At 44.8% G+C, this 21,511-nt stretch overlaps 2 protein-coding genes across 12 annotated transcripts; one reads left to right on the top strand and one right to left on the bottom strand.

Moving 5' to 3' along the window:
- Positions 1-377: 377 nt before the first annotated feature.
- On the top strand, positions 378-10,941 carry LOC135104738 (apolipoprotein D-like). Of its 5 annotated transcripts, none has more exons than XM_064012294.1 (6): positions 378-554; positions 5,546-5,666; positions 6,120-6,339; positions 6,593-6,747; positions 7,109-7,279; positions 9,223-10,941. In XM_064012294.1, the coding sequence occupies exons 2-6, from the start codon at positions 5,547-5,549 to the stop codon at positions 9,340-9,342; spliced, it is 786 nt and encodes a 261-aa protein (XP_063868364.1). In that variant the 5' UTR covers positions 378-554; position 5,546; the 3' UTR covers positions 9,343-10,941. The 5 variants fall into 5 exon arrangements, with proteins under 5 accessions (XP_063868364.1, XP_063868365.1, XP_063868363.1 ...); XM_064012295.1 differs by having other exon boundaries at positions 385-554; positions 9,241-10,941; XM_064012293.1 differs by lacking the exon at positions 378-554 and adding an exon at positions 2,558-2,583.
- LOC135104735 (ras-related and estrogen-regulated growth inhibitor-like) lies at positions 8,152-19,892 on the bottom strand. Of its 7 annotated transcripts, none has more exons than XM_064012284.1 (6): positions 18,687-19,449; positions 13,988-14,099; positions 13,007-13,455; positions 12,528-12,658; positions 12,025-12,199; positions 8,152-11,727 (listed from the first exon to the last, which is right to left on the bottom strand). In XM_064012284.1, exons 2-6 carry the CDS (start codon positions 14,074-14,076, stop codon positions 11,513-11,515), a joined length of 1,059 nt encoding a protein of 352 aa, XP_063868354.1. In that variant the 5' UTR covers positions 14,077-14,099; positions 18,687-19,449; the 3' UTR covers positions 8,152-11,512. The 7 variants fall into 7 exon arrangements, with proteins under 7 accessions (XP_063868354.1, XP_063868353.1, XP_063868355.1 ...); XM_064012283.1 differs by having other exon boundaries at positions 19,307-19,448; XM_064012285.1 differs by lacking the exon at positions 18,687-19,449 and adding an exon at positions 15,062-16,081.
- Between the last annotated feature and the right edge of the window lie 1,619 nt (positions 19,893-21,511).

The following is a 21,511-nucleotide window of genomic DNA, read 5'->3' as shown; positions in this document are numbered from 1 at the left end:
CTCTCTCTCTCTCTCTCTCTCTCTCTCTCTCACCGCAGCAGTAGCCTGACAGAACACCACGTAACAAAACTGGCGGGTGGATTGTCACCGTGACAAGGGACAAGGGACACGGGTGGGCAGTATACGTATGCAAGGCTGACCAAGAAGCTCCTCTAATGGGCTGCAGTATATAGGATGTGATGAGGCCCAAGTGCGTTGCAGGACACTGGTCACGAGAGAGAGAGAGAGAGAGAGAGAGAGAGAGAGAGAGTTGTGGGGGGAAGGGTGGATGGGAGGACTTAATACATCCTCCGCCCATCCACCCACCACCACCACCACTGCTCTCACAGCCTCCACCCCCACCTCCCTTGCCCTCTCCCTGTAGCCTGCCAGTTCCCACTACGTCCATCCGGCCGTCCACACCACACAGCAGTTGTCAGTTCGCTGAAATTCCGAATCCCAAGACAGCAGCACCAGCAAGTGAACTCAGTGACCATCGAGCAGCGGTAGAGGAAGGAAGTGTGCCGCCGCTCTCTCCCTGCAGTGAAATTTCCTCTCGAATCCAGCGATTGAAAGTGAGTTCAGATTAAGATGTTTTTATGCTCTTCTGGTGACCATACGCGGCTGATTTACGGTAACGCTGCCCGGGTAAAGTGCGTTGTTGTGGTGTGTGTATGGGTGCGGCTGTAGAGTCAGGTCAGAGCGAGGTGCGGGTGTGGCGTGGTTGGAGGTCACTGGTCATGAGTAACGGATAAACATATCATCCGCATATAGAATCCATCGCGTGGTTTGAATTAGAGATTCCTGATGAAACCTGCGTGCAACAATATTATGTGTGTAGTAGTCAGTGAAATTCGTGATCCTCGTATTAGTAGTAGTAGTAATTGTTGCTGTTGTTGTTTTTGTTGTTGTTGTTGTTGAAGGTGTCTCATTGAATTGTGTGTATTTTGTATTAATCCCCGTCGTTGTTGTAATAGCTGTAATAGTAGTAGTAGTAGTAGCAGTAGTAGTAGTAGTAGTAGTGGTGGTGGTGGTGATGGGGGTAGTAGTAGTAAAGTAGCAGTAATTGTTGTTAGTTGAATATGTTCCTGAAACTCGTGTGTTAAGTTATTATTTTAAGATATTTTATTTCCTATCTTTTTTTTAGTTTCCATTGCAAGTTATTAGTAATAGAAGACGTAGCGTTACAATAGTTGTAGCACTGGTTGTGATACTAGTGGTGATGATAATAATGATTATAATAATAATAATAACTAATAATAATAATAATAATAATAATAATAATAATAATAATAATAATAATAATAATGGTATTAATACAGTAACGATCATGAACACATTGTTAGGTAGATTGTACTAAGTCTACCGATGATAGTCTTGTACTTGATGTGTCACGAAAGACAAGGTTAAGATTGACACTTGTTAGGATTCCGAACTGTGTGTGTGTGTATGTGTGTGTGTGTGTGTGTGTGTGTTTAAAGAAAACTTAAGCAAGGAGAACTCATGACTCGCATAACTATTGGAACACTTATTATTATATTATTATATAATTATTGTTATATTATTATTATTATTATTATTATTATTATTATTGTTGTTGTTGTTGTTGTCGTTGTTGTTGTAGCCACACCTTACTCAGCACCACACCACGTCAAATCCTCTTCATTCCAGCTAGTAATAACCTATCACCAATTTTCCCGGCTTGCGTCGCAGCTTGACAAATTTACTATATGCAAGTGATGAATGAAATACACACACACACACACACACACACACACACACGACAACTCTTTGTTGTCAATGGAAGTCAGGTTTGGAATAGATTCCCTATCCTGATTATTATGTGGTTAAGGAGCTGTGTATTCTGCCATTCCTGCGCCGTTCACCTGCTGCATTCGTTATCTTGCCATCACATGTCAAGTGTGGTCTCCGAGTAATAGATATATGTAGTAGAATGATGAAAAGTCTGTACTGGAGCTCTCACGCTGGTGTGATGGGAGTAGTACAACTTTGTCACTCGTCCTGCAGACGCTTGGCACATGAGGCGCACGCAGGTCAGATTGGTGAGTTGTAACTGGTTACTCGCACCGTTCAGTACCTCTAGGCCGCAGCCAGGGGATGAGCTGGGAGAAGTACCCCACCCCCTGCCTGGGCAGGCAGCGCCTCTGGTGAAAGTCTGGAGTTAACAGTAATAAGAGATATCCAGTGAAAGAGAGCATTGACCGCTGGCGGCTCCGGATGACTACTGAGATTAACCGAACAGCGAGGGAAGGAACTTTGCATGAAAGCAGTTAGATTTTTCTTTGTACCGCTCAGTCATGGAAGGTATTCATAACCAGCCGTAATTGGAGCGCTAGAGTCATGAAGGTGGACAGAACACTGGCGCATTATTGTCTAGACCCCATAATCAAGGCTCCGTATTACGTCATGGCGGAACTCATCACGCATCCTGTGGGACAGCGGCAAACAGTGTGATGACTCACTCCTGGTGGGGCCGGCGGTGGGCGCCAGGCAGCAGTGACAATAAGGCCTCATCAGCCTTGCCCAGCATGCGGCTGATGGATGGCCATTCTGGGACGTTTTTGCGCGGGTCATGGACTGTGGGTGCGTGTTTTGTGGCGTGATTGTTGGCAGTGGGCTGGTGGGTGGGTGAAGAGGCTGGAGGGTGACATAGCCGATATACAGCTGCAGGAGGGAGGCATTGTTTGGCAGCGACTCGTGGAGATAACACTAAGGATTACAGAAATGAAGGAGGAAGTGTGTGTCACGGAACAGGTGACTGAAGGACGCTTGGGGACAGAGGAGCGTCGGCGTGGAGATGAGGATGGAGGAGAGCGAGGCTGTGCTGGGTGGCTGGGCGGTAGGAGGGGTGGGGTGGATGAGGAATGATTCAGTCATGCGGGTGAGTAATGCATCCAAATATGAAACTCCTTTTTCACCGAGCGGTATAAAGTTTGCTTGTATAGGCGAACATATGTCATACAACAGGAAGATAGTCAATAATGCAGCGTCATAGAGTCGTTCAAGAACACGTGTTTGTGAAGTGACTGGTTGCAGGCTGAGGCTGGCAAGCACTTACTGAATGGTGGTGGCGTCAACAGCCTCCGTTGTGTGGACAAGACATAATGATTCGGGTATTGTGCTCACTAATTGACAGTGATTGTTGTCAGTAGGGGTTAATGGAAATGTTCCGGTGACATTGAATATGAATAGGCTAGTGGTTCCCATTAGCAAATGTATACAATTATTGTATTATCTATCATCTGACCACCACTCTCTGGGTATAGGTTGAGGAGAAGTTGTTCGCGTGGGTACTGGCAATTAAAGTGAGTTGCACTGACGGAGCTCGGCGTCTGAGGAATTCTGACAGCTTCATTGTGTTGTCATGTATCGGTGCAGGACTCCGTGACAGTTTGACACCCATGAATGAATGCACTCTTCCATAACACTGCAAAACCCTAAACAAGCGTTAGGAAAAGTATTATAGTACGTAGTCTTGTGCGGCATTCCTCACTATACCATTGTACGGTCTCTTAGATGATGAAGCCATGCTGCGCTAGAAACACTGAACCTGTGGGCTTTCTCATCACCCTGTATGTAGAGTATTATTGGTGATCCCATGTACAGAGAAAAAAAACATCTTTAGACATGTCAGAAAGTGTTTCTATACTCGGTGATAGTGTGAAGCACACGACGATTTTATATTTGTTGAGATGATGCCTGTAGCTATATATAAACAAGTAAATAAATAATATAAAATATAAGGATATGTAATGAATAGAATGAAAACACATAACAAACATAATTATATAAATTATATTCATATTTGTTTTTTGGTACAGAAACAAATGGAAATGAGGCGGGCAGCGCGGCAGCAGGGCAGAAGTTTTCCTCGATGACGTGTTGCACCAAAGTAATTGTTTTATTTTTCCATTTTATTGTTTTTGTTGCTCATTTATTTGCATCCATGACATGCGGTGTGGTGTGGACAAAGGGAAAGAGGAATGAATGGTGCTTATGGCAGGGTGGACTTGTCTCGCTTGAAGTCCCTCGCTGTGCGCTGCTTCCGGGAACAGTGCTGCTTCAGGTGATTCTACCAAGTACAGTCTTGAAGAGCTGCACGGGATTCTGGGAAGTTGTGAGGGAGCGTTCATGGTTTAGTGATGAGCGAGGTAGCGTGGCCTTGTATCTGTGTCCGTCCCTTGAAGGTGTTCCCTCCTAGCTCAGCTATTAGCCGTGACGCACCGCCTCGCGTCGCGGTGCGTTGTCACATTGCAATATATACGTGGATGAGTCAAGACTTTGGATGAATCTCGGGACCTAGGGTGCGGCCATGACGCACCACTGCCCGGATGCCACACAGAGGGGCACGACCACTTCCTCTCCTGTACGTATCCCTTCCTAAGAGTCGTATAATTTTTCTTCCTGGAACGTGTGACTTGTCCCGTTGATCTTGTTGCCATGAGATCCTGGCTTGGTAGGTCTGGCCTGCGTAGAAGCTCTTGAACAACTAGGCAGCAAGTTGCTTGAGCACGCAAGATATTTACACTGAACTTGCTTGCTTCAGTTGTGTTTGAAGGCGGTGTTCAGAATGGCAGAAATTTAATTTTACTCGCCACACAATGATGACGGTAGTTGAGTGGTAAACAGCCTGAGCCACCACCACGACAGCCTTCCCCACCCCTCTACGTAATACGTATGACACACGTGCACCGTGCGTCAGTGTGGAGTGGACGGAAGCCAGCTTTGTAAATCTGTTTGCTGTTGATTTCAGCCACTTCGGTATTTCAAAAGACTTGATTTCAGGATGTTTATACCACTAATGTCAACATTTGCAAAGCATGTGAGACTTGTGGCAGTAGTTGTTGATGCACATTGCACAAAGAGACATCCAAAGCCACTGAGAAGGGAGAGTGTATGTGATTCACCTACGATCGTCTGCTGGTCACCCAGCCAGCCGTTCCCCTACGGCCTATGGAAAGAGCTCAGAGCTCATAGTGACCGATATTTGGGTAGGACTGAGACCACTTACACACCACACACCGGGACAAAGAGGTTACAACCTCTCGGCTTATATCCCGTACCTACTTGCTGCTAGGTGAACAGGGGCTACACATTAAGAGGCTCCCCCATTTGCCTCGCCGCGCCCGGGATTCGAACCCGGGCCTTCTTCAGGCCTGCTTGGTTGTGAGCCGAGCGTGCTAACCACTACTCAACGCGGTGTGTGTGTGTGTGTGTGTGTGTGTGTTCTTACCTAATTGCTCTTAACCTGTATGTACATTATGTTACCAGTTGTGTACTTTTAGTAAAAACTGATCATGCAGTGGATTTAATCAAATTACCCCCTGACAATGTGAGATTTCCTGATTTGTTCTCAGGTGCAGTCATCAAGGATGTGGATGCTGTTCCTGCTGGCTGATCGGGAATTAAGAATTAATTAGCATGCCAGCAAGATAATTAATGATAATGCCACCATGTCTGTGTGCTGTGTGCCCAAGGTCAGCACTGATGATTCCCTTCACCTTAAAGAGATATGGAATAATGCTTACATCTTTTGTGCCGACAGGATGAAGGTAGTGGGTGTGGCAGTGATGATGGTAATGGTGGTGTCGACGGCGGCAGGCCATGACTGGGGCTGGGGTTCCTGTCCTTCTATAAAGACCTTCCCAGATCTGGATGTAGACAAGGTGAGGTTGGCCTGAAGGAAGGGATGACTTCTCTTGCAGTACAGCCCAGCAAGGAAAATGTGGACGAGTTTTCAAAATAAATCTTGTAAAACTTGATTGTTTGTTGTAGGGATAGCACACCCTGCACCTAACTGAAAGCTTTAGGGACTTTTCTTCTTGCATTTTGTACCTGTGGCCACTTGCCAGAGGTTTGATATGGGATGCAAGGGAAATACTGGTATCTTGGTAGGAGCAGAAATCCAGTGCACTTGACTTCCTTTTAATGTGTATATGATATAGGGTGCTGGGAAATCTGATATGCCTTCTGTACAAAACTGCACCATACAGTATTTCATTCTGACTGGCTTGTACAGTATTCTTCCCTACACCCACACACACACACACACACACACACACACACACACACACTCCATATGCACTAATGCCAACCTTTGCCTCTCTCCATGACAACAGTTCCTGGGGCTGTGGTACGTCATCCAGCAGACAGACACCACCTCCTCCTGCCTCACCATGAACTACTCCCGCGCGTCGCCCACTCAGCTCCGTGCCACCAAGTCCCGTCAACTTCTAGTGCTCGACTCCCTCAGCATTGAGCACACCAACTCCTACACCGCCAAGCTGGACATGCCAGACTTAGACAACCCAGCTGCCATGAGGGTGAAGTGGCCCCTCAGTAGGTATTGGGAGGGGAGAGGGTGAAGTGGTACTGGGAGGGTGAAGTGATCCCTGAGTAGATATTGGGAGGGGAGAGGGTGATCCCTGAGTAGATATTGGGAGGGGAGAGGGTGAAGTGGTATTAGGAGGATGTGAAGGGGGGGGTGAAGTAGTCCCTCAGTAAGTATTGGGAGGGGAGAGGGTGAAGTGGCCCCCCCTACCTCTTTGATCATCTACTAGAGCTCAAGAGACTGAGCATCCTTGTGTTTCAGACCTGGCAGGCAAGGCAGACTACAGAGTGGTGGACATTGACTATGACAACTACGCTGTGGTGTTTGAGTGTCAGAAGTTTGCCAATTTCCTGCACCGCAAGTCCACGGCCATCCTTGCCCGCTCCCCATCCCTCAGCAATGAGATCATTTCTGAAGTAAAAGTCCTGTTGGTTTAATCAGTTATTTATTATTTTTATTTATTTATTTTCATTTAAGAGAGGCACTGGTCTAGGGCAACAAAGAGAGTGAGAGAAAAGGCAGGGGATGTGTTTAAGACATTTAGCACTATGAAACCTAGACCAAACTGACCTTGCAGGAATGTCTCTACTTTTTAAGAGAAGTGTCAGTTGATGATGTATGTTTATTTAGTTGTGTAGGAAAGCTAGACCAGACTAATAGATCCTGCAGGAATGTCTCTGTACTGTGTAGGGGAACTGCTCTTGCAGGAATGTCTTTACTCTGTGTAGGAGGAGTGACAGTTGAGATGTGGATGTTTTATCTTGCCTTGTTCTGCAGAAGAGGAAGGCGCTAAATGACATGGGCATCTCCACTGGGGACCTGGACGCCATTGATCACAGTGTGTGTGTGAAACGGGAGGATGCAGGACTCAACATTGATATTGACGAAGAGACCATCAAGAAGATGCTGAAGGATGCTTCCCAGAGTGTCAGGAACATTGCTTCTCAGGTAATCCTCACTCTGCATCAGTAGCTTTTTTATTTTCATTTTTATTTCTTTTCAGATAATAAAATGAGGACCATGTGTTCTTTTGAAGTAAACGTGCACAATATAGTGTAAAGCTTCATCCTTTAACTCTTTCACTGGTATTTGATGCATCTTCCCTTGATTATTAAACATTCAGAGACATCTTAGCTTGTTCTACAGCCATCTCTAAGCATTGTACTGCCAAGAAGTTGCAAAAGCTATTCTCTTTTATCCCCTTCTTTTTTGTTGCTGTTTATAAAGATTTCATACATTACTTTTAATGCATTGAATTGTAGCATATTGCAGTGAAAGGGTTAAATATGTTTTGTTATAAATATATTAAGAACGTAGGTTTTGGCCTTGCATGAGTTGTATAATAAAGCTGCTCACCAGGCTGTGCTGAGGTCAGTCTTAGGAATCATCTGTATATAATAACTGATTGAGGTTGGATGTGTAGACAAGGAAGCATAAGTTTAGTTTATCTTCTGTAGTCAGGCTTGAGAATTATCTGTACATAATAATTGAATGAGGTTGGCTGTGTAGACAAGAAGGCATCAGTTGCCTTAATCATCATCACACCATTTCCCTCCAACACCAGACAACAGGAACACAAATTGCTCTTGAAGAATAATTTCCAGTTACCTAAAAATGTTACTGTTGCCTTCATCAACTGAGGTGGTACTGGTACTACTCTATTTCTCTGTAGTGACTATCAAGCAGTGCATCACAGACCTGAATAAGGATTAACTTTACCTCTGTAGTGTTGTTTTTACCATGGGTTGGAGCACTCACACTCTTGTTTACCATGCTAGTCAGAGAGGGATGTAGTTTCTTGGGTCAATCAGCCAGTGGTACAAAAATCATTAATAAATATTTACCTTTACATAGGTTGCTATTGTTGTTTTTTAGTTGTAATCTTCTGTACATAGTAGATACTAACCACTAAATTCTGTAGACCAAGACAAAAACTCATTGATATTTTTGGAGTTGTGTAATGGTTACATTGCATGCTTACTAATTTATTAAATGTTTTCTTGGTTTATTGTGGAGCTGCATTGAATGCTTACTATTGCTGGATTTGTTACTTGTGATGGATCCCCAGTACAACAGTGAAGAATACCTGTGGCCAGGACTCTGAATCACTATGGCTTTGTTGCAAGCTAAAGTGAAATTTTTAATTGTAAGATTGGTGCTTACAATGAAATGTTATAAGTGATATGAATTCATTGTGAAAAATAGTAAAAATGAATCTTGTGTGAGTTGCACTTGAAATCAGAAAACAGTCCAAATTTGCCATAAATTTAAATGTACTTGTATATCTATTGGAAGTTAACTGTGATGTAAAGTAACTTTATACTCATCATCCAGTATGATTTTACTGCAGAAAAAGCTTCCACCCAACAGTGGTTAAGGAGAAAAGCACTGGGCCAGATACCAGCCAGTGGCTTGTAGTACCTTGGTGGTAGTCCTTTTCAAATTGAAGGGTCTGCCTCTGTCCAGGACAGGATTCAAGTCTCAGCCCTTTGTTGTGAGAGGCCATTGCACTAACACACACCCCCTGGGCATCACCATAGTACTGTTCACTGCCATATGGATATATTAATGCACATCTCCAGAACCTTTCTGTTATAATCTATTGTGCATTGCAAATAAGGAAAAGAAAATGGGGTAAACTTGGTCCCCACTGTTGTACAATAGCAAGCTCAGACTGCAGTGGTTCATATTGTTTCAATGTATTTGTTATTTGGAAACATCAGAAAAAATTAATCCATGGACATGCACTAAAGGCCATTAAGTACAGGGGATTCAGCCCAAATACATAGCATGCTTTAGATGACTGACCATTTCATATCTCTGAGCTTCTTTGCTGCATGTTGTGTGCTGTATTTCCCTTTACTAACCCTTGGTGCTGTGTGCTGCTGCAGCTCCTGACTCTTTTGCAGTTGGCTGGGGGTGCCAGCGACTTGGCAGCCAGCCTGGCTGAGCTCAGCAGGACACTGGCAAGCACCAGCTCCAACCAGGAGGCCGTGGCCATCATTGACTAGCAGACATCCTTCACCTTCCCTCAGAGGATGTGTCCTCTCCAACTGCCCACCTACACATGGCCCACACAGGGTGATTTGGACTGTCCTTTGAAAGGCACTTGTTTTCATGTGGCAGGTGTATGAGTAGAATACATGTCTTGGTTAACAGACTATAGAAAGCAAGACTTGTGGAATCATTTTGTTAAAAATGCTGACTCATGCAATGTGCAAACATTACAAAAAAGGAAAGAGGTGCTTCTCATCTGGTGGCTCAGTAATCTTACACACTATCTGTAAACACTACACAGCAAACACATGAGTGCCTTTTTACTTGGTGGGTCCATGTGCTAATCTTAGATCTATGCCTACATTAGTTTTCTTTCAGTTTTAGTTTTCTTTGTCTTTTATATAAGCTTTGTACAGGAATGGTTTTCCACACCACATGAAGAGGGATAGCAGAGACAAGAAGCCTACACTCACAAATTCAGTCACAGCCTCAGGCATTCCCTAGAGGCAAAGATGTTACTGTGAGCACATCTGGGTGTCTTGTCTCAGCTTATCCTCTTTATGAGAATGTCACACTGATATCTAGATATCATCACCCTTATGTTTCATGTTTTTTCGATGTACTAAACATTTTCATAAGAAAGAGAAGGCAAACTTGATTTTTAGTCTTTGTCTAGTCCTTTTGTAAATTTTTAGAACCTTTAAAATAACTTGTAGTCATAATATTTTATTCTCAATACAAGCTGGGCACTGATGCAATCACACAGTCACTTCAGCAAACTGCAAATTCCAGTTTTCCGGATGTGATTTGGATTTTTGAAAATGTTACACTTGCTTTGGAATTGCAGAAAAATATAAGTGGAAGAATTTTAAGAAGTTTGTGAGTTTGCAGTTGTGATTCTTGCTTGTAGTGCCTGGCAATGTTCACTTTTATATTTCACTTATAGGAAAAATTCTGAAACATATTCATCTGTTGTGATTTACTTTGACCTGTTAATGAAAATATTGCACTACACCTCTACAGTAGAATCACATTTAACTAAATCTAATAAGGGGAGAATAATTAAGATCAATACAAGAATTCTGATATAAAAAAATTATAAGTTTTCCATACAGATATATAAATAACCTAGTTTGAAGAATAATAGTAAATTCTTGTTGGGTGTACTTCTACACCAAAGAACATACCATGACAGCACCACAGGGCAGCCAAGACTGTGTGTGTGTGTGTGTGTGTGTGTGTGTGTGTGTGTGTGTGTGATGAGCAAATGAGTTCTCTTGTGAACTGTGTTGGTGGCTGCCTGGTGAAGGATTGGGGCTGAAAAGCTCCACCCTCTCTGCTCCTCACAACGTGTCCACATTTTCAGATGTTTAGAGAACAGTTAAATGGGATTCTACTGTATTAATTTTCATCCTGGCCATGGAGCAGAGCTGTAGCTTAATAACTTCTTAACTCCTATTAGTACAACATACTATTAAATGATATGTTCTTAACTCCTATTTGTACAACATACTATTAAATGATATGTCAAGTAGAATGTTAACAAAACATTGACATCAGGAAACATGGTATACATGAGGTAAGAAATAAAATAAATAAATAAAAAACTGTTATTCGGGATTGAATTGTCCCTTATCAGCTAAAGCCAAGCAAAGCCAATATGTAAAATCTTATGTGAAATTATGTAGTAGACACTGGAAATTTGGCATGGCCTCATTGGTGAAAATGCTTCATTATTATTAGAGATTCTGACTATCAGCGTTCAATTGCTTGCTCTGATGGCGTCCAGGACAGAGAGGCGGCTCATTCACCACATTCCACCATGCCCCATATCTGAAAATCTTAATAGATCTAACTCCCCAGCTACTGTGATTTAACCAAATATGTCTCAGACAATTCTCCATCTCTGACTTATATTTCATCCACACAGTACCACCCCTTCTATTTATAAGACTGAACTTTACTCACACTTTGCTGGAAATTCATTGCTAACTTGTTCCACTCTCCTTCCTTGAATTATTGTGCCTCTTATTAAACTTTATGATAATGTTATCATGATCTCTCTGAAGATATGTGTAACCCTCTCTGTTCTTAACCCTCATAATGTATGTGTATGTGTGGTGCCCAATGGTAACAACAGGCTGTGGAGGTTGGCTCTGGAATTCAAGTCTCCACCTCACCGTGTCATCGCGAGAACATCTTGTAGAATCCCTCGATGACGGTCTTGGCAGAGGAGCGGCGGCGGCGGGTCCAGCGACGCCTGACCACATCTCGGTGGAGCTCCGTGAAGGCAGCCTGGATGGAGGGACCCCCATCACTGGCAGACGTAAAGAACAAAGAGGCACCAAGTTCCCCAGCCAGACTCACTGCCTCAGCCTCACTAACAGAGGTGATGTGACCTGCAACGGCACATTCAGACGTGATTTGTCATCAATGCACATGAAACACAGGAAAAGGACAGGAAAAAAATAGGTAGATCTATTATAAGGACAGCAAGGCTGGATATTTGAGATAACCAGAAAATTAAGAAATGGAAGACTTCAGTGGTATAGGTAACAACAGCTTCCAGCACAGAAATACATAAAGATGAGTAGAAGTAATAAAGGTAAAGCATGGACATCAAAAATGGATACAAGGACAGACCTATATGAATGTATAGGTTAGGCTCTTCATGCTAAAACCAAGTAGATACACACCTAGGTCAGTCTTGTTGGCCACCACGACACAGGGGAAGTTGGGCGTTGTCCTGGCTGTGGCAAGTGCTGCATGCAAGGGCTGCAGAAAGGAGAAACTTGCACGGTCTGTCACACTGAACACGAGGAGGAAGCCTTCACCCCAGCGAGCCAGACCTTCCCTCACTGGTCCATCACCCTGAGAAGGATGAACTGCTGTTGATTTATGCTGGTTAATGAAAGCTTCATACACCACTAAAAAAGAGGAACATATGGCCCTTGTCAAGGATTGCAGAGGTATATGTACTATACCTCACCAAGGCAACACAGCAATTTTTCCCATCAAATATCCCTTTCAGTCTCAGGCCATGACATAATGATATGCTGCATGAAAGTGTTACATAAACATCTTAAAAGTTCAAGAAATTTCTATTTGATATATAATGATATCATGATTTCTCTGTAATTCACACCCTAATGAAGGGCTTCCCTACTCCATCCTGCCTCATGACCTGTGTGTGCCTCACCTGGCCAGCCGTGTCCAGGATGTCCATGACAGCTACCTCGTCATCCACCATGGTGTGGTGACGATATGCAGCCTCCAGTGTTGGGTCATACTCCCAGATGAAACGACCCGTCAGGAATCGAACCACTAGTGCTGCAATACATTGACTGTGTACAGTAATGTGTCTATGGCCTGTGTTCTTAAACATTTCTGCACCTAACCTCGACTACTTTCAAAGGCTCTAAATGAAGCTACACAGGATTTAAGAGTATTTCTAAGATTCTAGTAACAAATTAACAAGACTTCTACATTATTAATGGAAAAAATACTCTTGAGAACCCAGCTAATCATCCTTGTGGCCTTGGAAAATAGTTATGCAGATAGAGCAAAGTGTTTTAGAATATGAGCCTATGTATTCACTTGCTTCTAGGCAGTACTGTCCTAGTGAGTCATTATGTGTCAATGTATGGGAAGCACAAGTCCTGATATCACCAGCACTACCTGACTTTCCCACAGCCGGGTATCCCAACACAACCAGGCGAGAATCAGGTGAGGAGCAGTTCTTTTTGCCACCACTGGGTGAACTCAGGGAGGCAGAGCCAGACCACGGTGACAGTTGGTGGCTGCTGCTGGAGTGCCCACGGCTAGGACTCGAGGAGGATGTGCTGGTGGCACTGGCTGTAGTGGTGATGGTGATGGTGATGGTGGTGGCAGTGGTAGTAGTGGTGGTGGGGTGGGTAACATTGGTGCTGGAGCCGCTTGTTCTAGTGGTAGGTGCATCAGTAACTGTGGTTGATGGTACTGCAGTAGTAGTGATGGTGGTGGTGGTGGTGGTGACAGCAGCAGTGGTGATGGCAGAGGTGGGAGGTGTGGCTTGGCAGGTGGTGGACGGGGGCAGTGAAGGAGTGGCGATAGTAGTGGTGTGGCGCGCCCTTCTCTCCTCTCTCTTCCTGCATCACACACACTATAGTCACACTTCACACAACTAATCTCTGAAGTAGTGAGTTGAATATAATCATGGAAAGATCTCTTACAACAAACATCATACCCAAGCAAAAAAATTATAACATCTGACAGTTTTAACTTCTAGAACATAATATATAAGAGAAATGGGTGTATGTATTAACTGCCATGAGCCTGACACTTGATAGGGCAAGAAGTGCACATAAAACTCAAAATAACTAGAATAGAGGATGAAAGATTGAACTAAGAATGAAAGGTGAAACGTCAGTTCATTCTGTTTGATTGCAAAATTTATCTGTATTTCTCTGCAGGAATCAATGACTAAGCAGCATGCCATTTACAAAGATATGTGTTAAAAGTCTGGCAGAAATGCACAGGAGAGAGAGAGAGAGAGAGAGAGAGAGAGATAAGGTTGTGTCCTGACGTCATAATACAGGGTTTAGTTAGAGATTTGTTGTGTCTGAAAGGAGCAGTACACGTGCCCGATGCCTCCCTCGGAACCCTCACGCAGACACGCACCTGGCAGGCGGCGTGGAGGCAGAGGAGCGTGAGCGGCGCGGTGTGGGCGGCGTGAACATTCCCCCACCCAGTGACCCGCGCCCACTCATGCCTGCACTCAAACTCCTCAAACCTGTAAGCGTGTGGTGGTACTGATTTAATATTGGTTGAGTATGGACCACACACACACACACACACACACATGTAGATTGCTAGAAAGGAATAGATTGGCAGATGAATGGAAAAGATTCAGCAATCAGCAGGTTGTTAGTGTTGGGTCATAAGGGAGGTTTAAATATATTAGACATATTCATGATGATGATAGGTGAAGGTATGTATGATTCGTACAGGGACTGTCACATGTAGGCCTGATGACTTCGTGCAGCTTTTATTGATTTCATGTTTTTTTTTATTTTTTTTTATAGTCTTATGAATCCATAGAGAATGGTGAATGCAAACATTATAAATATATACATAATATTCAAGATAAATAAGATGAAATAGTATTAAAATTCAGAACACAATAAGTTTGATTCAATAATGTTAGATATAATTAGGAAAGAATACATGAGGCTACTCTCTCAGACACTCGTCCGAGTTTGATGGTAACACAAGATTCTTCCCAAGAATCACTCAATAAATCCTTTCCAGTAAATAAACATCGCATTGTAACACACACACACACACACACACAGATTTGTCATAGGAAGAGAGATAAAGTTTTTTGTACCGTAAACAAATACAGTGCAGCTTTGCAAACAAATATATTAACAGTTGGATGACTGATAGAGAAAGGTCAGGAAAACAAGATTACTATAGTCTAATGATCTCGTCTGCATCTGCTAATTTATTCAAAGCAGGAAATAAAGTCATGACAAATCCTGTATACAGCCTATTTATGGACTACATTTTGAAACACTTCTGCGCCTCATCTCTACTACATGGTACATTCAAAAGGCTCTGTAGTTGACACTACTTTTTTTTTTTTTTTTTTTTTTTTTTTTTTAGGGGGAGGGAGGATGTTTTACTGTTTTAGTGACAGATTAACAAGATTTCTACATTATTAATAGGAGAAACTCTGAGAACCTGGCTAACCATCTCTGTTTGCCTTGGAAATAGTCGTGGTGAGCAAGCAAAGCTTTCTGAATACAGGCCGTAGTTTAACAAGGATTCTGCACCATCAAGAGGAAATACACTTATTAGAACACGTCTTTTCATCCCTGCGGCCTCTGAAAAATAGACCTTATAAGCGAGCAAAACGTTTAAGAATATGGGCTTAACTGGTCTGACACTCAAGAATGCAGTGACAAAAACATGAATGCACGGCTGCGAGAGAGGCGAAAAGACACAGCAAGACATCATGATACAAGTCTCTGTAGGGTACTGAAGTGTGGACCTTAATTGCGCCCCCCCGTCACGACACTTTAAGGCAACAACAGGTTACGGTATGATGACAGCCGCGTCGTAACACCGCCGCGCCAACACTGCTCCCGCTCCTTTGCCTGAGCGCAGCGCCTCAGCTAGCGTGGCTGTCTCCGCTCTTCTTCCTCTTGGCGTGTTTACTATCACTTGATCCGCCCAGAGTAAACAAACTGCCACTCCTCACACGGAAACCCTTCGACGCACACCTGATTGGCTATCGTAACCCCGTGACGTCACGCCCGGGCCTCTGCATTACGCAACGATTGGCTCCTCTAGCCTGTCCTGATGACCGGCGGCGGCGGCGGCGACGACGGGGGGCGGCGGCGTAACATTACCTGCACGCTGCACCCACCACGCAACAAAAACGTCTTACACACACACACACACACACACACACTCACAGCAAGGAACACTTCAGAGAAGGGAAAAAATGTACTAGATAGCAAGGTGCGCAGCTGAGAGAGAAGATCGAAGCACGCGGAGAGCGAGAAGTACAGGACAGAAAAACGGAATGAAGGACTCTTGGCAGACGTCACGAGGAAGCACAGTTATGCAAGAACGTCAATATTTCAGTCATTTGCTTATTACTCGTAATATTCATTATTTGCAAAACACCTGCATTATTTCCTTCCGAACTTTACTACGTACTTACAAATAATACTGCAACAACAGCAGCAGTAATAGTAAAATTACCACTGTTACTATTAATCCTACTCTCATGTACTACTGAAAAAGTGTATGTGTGTGTGTGTGTGTGTGTGTGTGATGGACAGCCAGTGGATTGAAATGCGACCTAAACTGAGTAAAAAAAATAAAAAATAAAATAAAAATCTCCCCACTGAACTGTTCCATGAGGGGCGTTAAGAGGGACAGCTCTCAATGGTAATGCAAATTTCACCACCATACAATACTAATAGTAGAATTCAATTTTGGTATAACTGAAAATACTAATTTTGAGCTTCAGCTGTACATGCAAAAGAGGTCATTGATGTAGATCGCTGAATTTTTGGGTTAGGTCAGAGGTCATGAGTTAGCATCATACTGTAGGAATGAAAGCATTCGAAAGAAGCACAGCGAGGCTGCAGGACTGCACAGCGAGTTGACATTACTGCGCCAGTTACTGCTACTGTGGTGACAACTGAGGCAACAGGTCCAAACACGTGTTTTTCTTTTTTTTCTTATTAAATTCCTTCATTACCACCACCACCACCATCACTACTACCACCATCACTACTACTACTACTGCTATTGATGCTCCTTCTGCTGCTGCTATTATACTCACTGCCAGTTCACAGAAGCACAACTACATATTGAAAATTCACAAGCACCACCATCACCACCACCACGCCACACCTCTGCCACCACAGCCTGACATAACCACAAGAACCATCACACCACACCACCATCATTACCACAATCATCACACTATACCACCACCACATCACATCACCACCATCACCACCACATTCACCACACCACCAGCGTTCTTCACACTGCCACTACCACCATCACCGCAAACAATCACCACCATAACATTCACCACATTCTTTACCTCACTGAATACTCTCTCTCTCTCTCTCTCTCTCTCTCTCTCTCTCTCTCTCTCTCTCTCTCTCTCTCTCTCTCTCTCTCGGCAGCGTGTCGGGCGCCGTGGGTGTAATTCCATCATAGGTGTTAACTTACCAAACAAGTCTCACTACACGATGGTATTTGCCTGTGTGTGTGTGTGTGTGTGTGTGTCTGTGTGTGTGTTGGTAGCCACACCCAGCACCAAATCATAATTTTATGTGTCATCAATTCACGACTACGGTTGTGTTATTTGATCCTGAATTTAATCATGACGAAAATGTGCGTGAGAGAGAGAGAGAGAGAGAGAGAGAGAGAGAGACTGACTGAAAAACAGGACAAACACACAGACATACAGGCAGACAAACATATAGAAAGGCACACATACATACATACACACACACACACACACACACACACACACACGTACGCATAAGGCGTGGTGTGATACAAGCTCTCGCCACGCCCATATTATGCCCACACGCTCCCTTCAATGTGAGGAGGGGGATGTAAGACGAGAGGGGAGGAAGGAAAGGGAAGAGAGAGAGAGAGAGAGAGAGAGAGAGAGAGAGAGAGAGAGAGAGAGAGAGAGAGAGAGAGAGAGAGAGAGTGGGGGGGTGGGGGGTGGAAATAAAAGATACGTAAGGAGGCTAATGAAACACTAGGACGTGCAAGATTATCATGGGGAGGAGGAGGAGGAGGCGATAGAAGAATGTGAATGATGTGTGTGTGTGTGTGTGTGTGTGTGTGTGTGTGTGTGTGTGTTAAATATACGTGAATAGGCAAACAAATGCTGACGTAGTAGTAGTAGTAGTAGTAGTAGTAGTAGTAGTAGTAGTAGTAGTAGTAGTAGTAGTAGCAGTAGTAGTGGTGGTGGAGGTGGTGGTGGTGGTGGTGGTAACGTCATCATTAGAGTCATCATTATCTTTCATTAACACAGAATTTATGGTCACCGTAACCTGTCAAGACGTTTCCTGTCACGAGCGTCCTGTGCCACGCGTCCTCTCCTCATGACCCACGACGCACATAGCCCATCCGCCCCCACCCTTACCTGGTCCCTCCCTCCCTCTCTCCTTCCTTATCCAAGCCTCCCCCGCCCTCTCAGTGACCTCCACCTCCACCAACTACACGTGCCTCGTCCAGAACATTAGAAAAAATAAACAAAACCATTCAGCCCAAGGTTTACCAGCCATCAAGAGTAAGGTATAGACACAGCCGTGTGTGTGTGTGTGTATGTCTGCACCGCGGCCACCTCACTAACCCCTTGTGTATGTGTGTATGTGGCATAGAGCACGCAACCATCACTGCTCGCTACATGAGACACACTGACCGCATACCTCCGCCGCCCCCTCACGAAACTCAGGGAAATCCGTGAACACAGAAGAGAGGTAATGCGTCACGGATCATCCTCGGAACACTAAACGAGACCCTGGTTCCGCATTTCAAATACACGGATGTGCCTCAAAATAATATGCTCTTGTTTTCCTCTCTCTCTCTCTCTCTCTCTCTCTCTCTCTCTCTCTCTCTCTCTCTCTCTCTCTCTCTCTCTCTCTCTCTCTCTCTCTCTCTGCGTGTAAGAGATCGGCCAAGGTCACAAAATAGGGAAAGAAAAAAACTCTTGCTCGGCCCGTGACAAACCTTCCACAAGACTTCATTAAATTTCCTTGGTAACTTTGAGACATCTTCCGGACAGAACAAACAAACACAGGTAAATACAGAGCTGTACATTCACCAGTCTGGCAGCAGTATGGGGTAGCAACAATTCCCCTTCCTCCGGCCTTGCACTCGCCCTTCCTCTTATCAGCGGGCAGAGTGCCTCACACCTGCTGCCCTGCGTGGTGGTGTGGGTGTGACTATCTCGCATGGACGTGCTGTGGCGTGCCAACAGCGTATGGTCGTGTCTCGTCCTGCTACCCATGTCTTTGCCCCTGCCTCCAGGGTCACTTTGCACATCGAGGCTCGCCATACGCAGGCCACATCCCACACAAAGGATGCACGGAAATATTCAAAAGGGAGGGCAGGGAAGGCATGCAGTGCTACCACAAGTCTGGTGTCAAGGAGCTGTAGCCACACTCATCGAGGCCACCTGCGTCCCTTCTCCTGCACCTCCCAGCCCCGCCTCTCGCCGCGTGTCCTGCCAGGCGACCCACCCAGGTTAGGAAATTAATGCACGTGTGGTGCCTGTGTGGGTGATCTAATGAATGGCCTGAATTATGTGGATGAGGGAAAGGCAGAACACTTAATGATTTAGGACTGCTAGGGGCACTAACGGAAGGAAACAAACAAGGAACGTCACCCTCGCGAGCACAACACAACGCCAGTAAATCACACAATATCCAAGCAAATACACACGTGTGACGCAAAGGAGCGGTGGGGCGCAGGCAAGGAAGCTTGAGAGTCTGCAGGTTCCTTGGCCGTAGGTGAGGGGAGTGTGTGCGTGTGCCGGGCGTCACTGGAGGAGCTGAGGAGCGCAGCGGAGGCAGGAAGGCTCTCGCTGCAGCGGGTCGAGTAGCACTGCCGCTACTGTGGGGCCGCCACCCAGACACACAGACCGGATTTGGAGTCAGTCGCCGGTAGTGAACAAGACGCCTGTGGATATGCCCGTCCCCCTTGAGACTGCGGCCTGGCATGTGGCGAACGGCGGCAGCACTGGGAGGCGGAGAGACCAGGAGGAGGCTGTCGGTGGCTGGCGGGGCAGAGTGCACCGCAGCAGACCGGAGGGAACCATGCTAATATGCGAACATCGAGAACAAGTGATGTGCAGGCAAGGCCTTCTAGAGTACTCGATCTAGATGGCCATGGTATAGGGCGCACCCCTACTCTACCTCCCAGTCTTCCCGCCACGCCTCCCTCTCCCCTCCCCTCACACATTAATTGCTTAAAAAGATAAATATGACTAACTTTAAAATTTAAAGAACGGAACATTACGATCTTGACTCAATCCTGTGAAATTATAATTAGATAAGAACACACACACACACACACACACACACACACACACACACACACACACACACACACACACACACATAAATGAGACCAAAGTAAGACTCACATTTCGCTCAAGTGACGTGCGACTGACCACGGGGAGTCCTCGACGCGCGAAGGCTTAGCCGAAGATAATACTTCCTTAAACCCTTAATTTTCTTTACTTTCACCACCATCACCATTACTACCACTACTGCTACGAGAATTTCCGACGGATATCCACCAGACTACAGGTGCAATGACCGAGCAGGCGGAGACACAGAAGAACTTGGTAACAAAGCAACAAACACATACCGAGAAAAACGAGGTGGTGAAGGAAGAGGAGATGGAGGAAGAAGAGGTGATAAAAGAGGAAGAGAAGGAGAAGACGAGGCAATGAAGGAAAAAGAGATAAAGGAAGAGGAGCTAAAAGGAGAAAAGAAAGTGGTGAAATAAGCAGAAATGGGCAAGAGGTGGTGGTGAAGAAAGAGAAGGTGAAGGAGGAAGAGGAACCGTTGAAGGAAGGGAGAAGAAAACCACACTGGGGGTCTTGAGTAAATGTTTAGTACAAGATACTCCTCCCTCAAGAGATCCCCTAGGCAGCGGCGATGTGGAGAACACCTTAGAGGAGAAAAGACCGGGAGACCCTCCTGACGAAGGATGCTGTCTGATTCGCTGTTCAGAAGACTAGGAGACCCTCCTGACGAAGGAAACCGTCTGATTCGCAGAGAGGGTTGTCTAACACTGGGATACTGACGTGTGTGCTGACATTAGAACCTTGGCTTGTTCCAAGAGGAGAGAGGGTTGTCTAACACTGGGATGCTGACGTGTGTGCTGACATCATAATCGTGACGGGCCTGCGCTAGGTTAAGTACTCTCACAAAGTGAATGTTGAAATCTTCATTAGTAGTGACCTCTCATTATTGTGATCTGACAAACTCGCATTACCTTTCCAATTCACAGTTTGCCAAACTCTTCCGTCACCTTTATCTGGTACCTGCCTCTCCCATTTACCCAAGTTATCCTTTCCGTTTTCTGTAACCAGACCTGCTAATTTTGTAACTAATAGCACACTTATATATCTCATGAGATAGCCTGTCAACAGATTCATTCACGTTACCCTCGTCTCGAATATCAATATCAACATGGACAACAATAATCTCAAAATGTTGTTTATCAATGTAGGTAAAACGATCAGAGTAAGACAATCTTTCGTTACCGGGACACTTGATTAAGTAACTCCTTTACCGCTGTTCCGAAGCGTGTGCTCAAATCACCTGTGATAATATAACCATCCTCTACATGGCAAGAATGCATTTTTCTTGTACAGCAGCAAATGAAACACTAAAAAAGAAAAAAAAAAAAAAAAAAAAAGGAGAGTCACTCAACGGTATGCAGCAAAAAAACAACAAGGTGCGAAACACATTACTGAACTGAAGCCACGCCTGATCACCAGTACTCACACCCACACCATGAACCAAATGATCATAACAGTTCTTTACACACGCCACAACATCCTCGCGGCTGCATGACCCAACCACCTCATTGCGACATGATATGCATGTAGCCGGGGATATGTATACTAGCAGG

This window comes from Scylla paramamosain, chromosome 11, assembly GCF_035594125.1.
Source record: "Scylla paramamosain isolate STU-SP2022 chromosome 11, ASM3559412v1, whole genome shotgun sequence".
NCBI classification, from domain to species: domain Eukaryota; kingdom Metazoa; phylum Arthropoda; class Malacostraca; order Decapoda; family Portunidae; genus Scylla; species Scylla paramamosain.
This window is presented reverse-complemented; position numbering and strand designations above follow the sequence as displayed.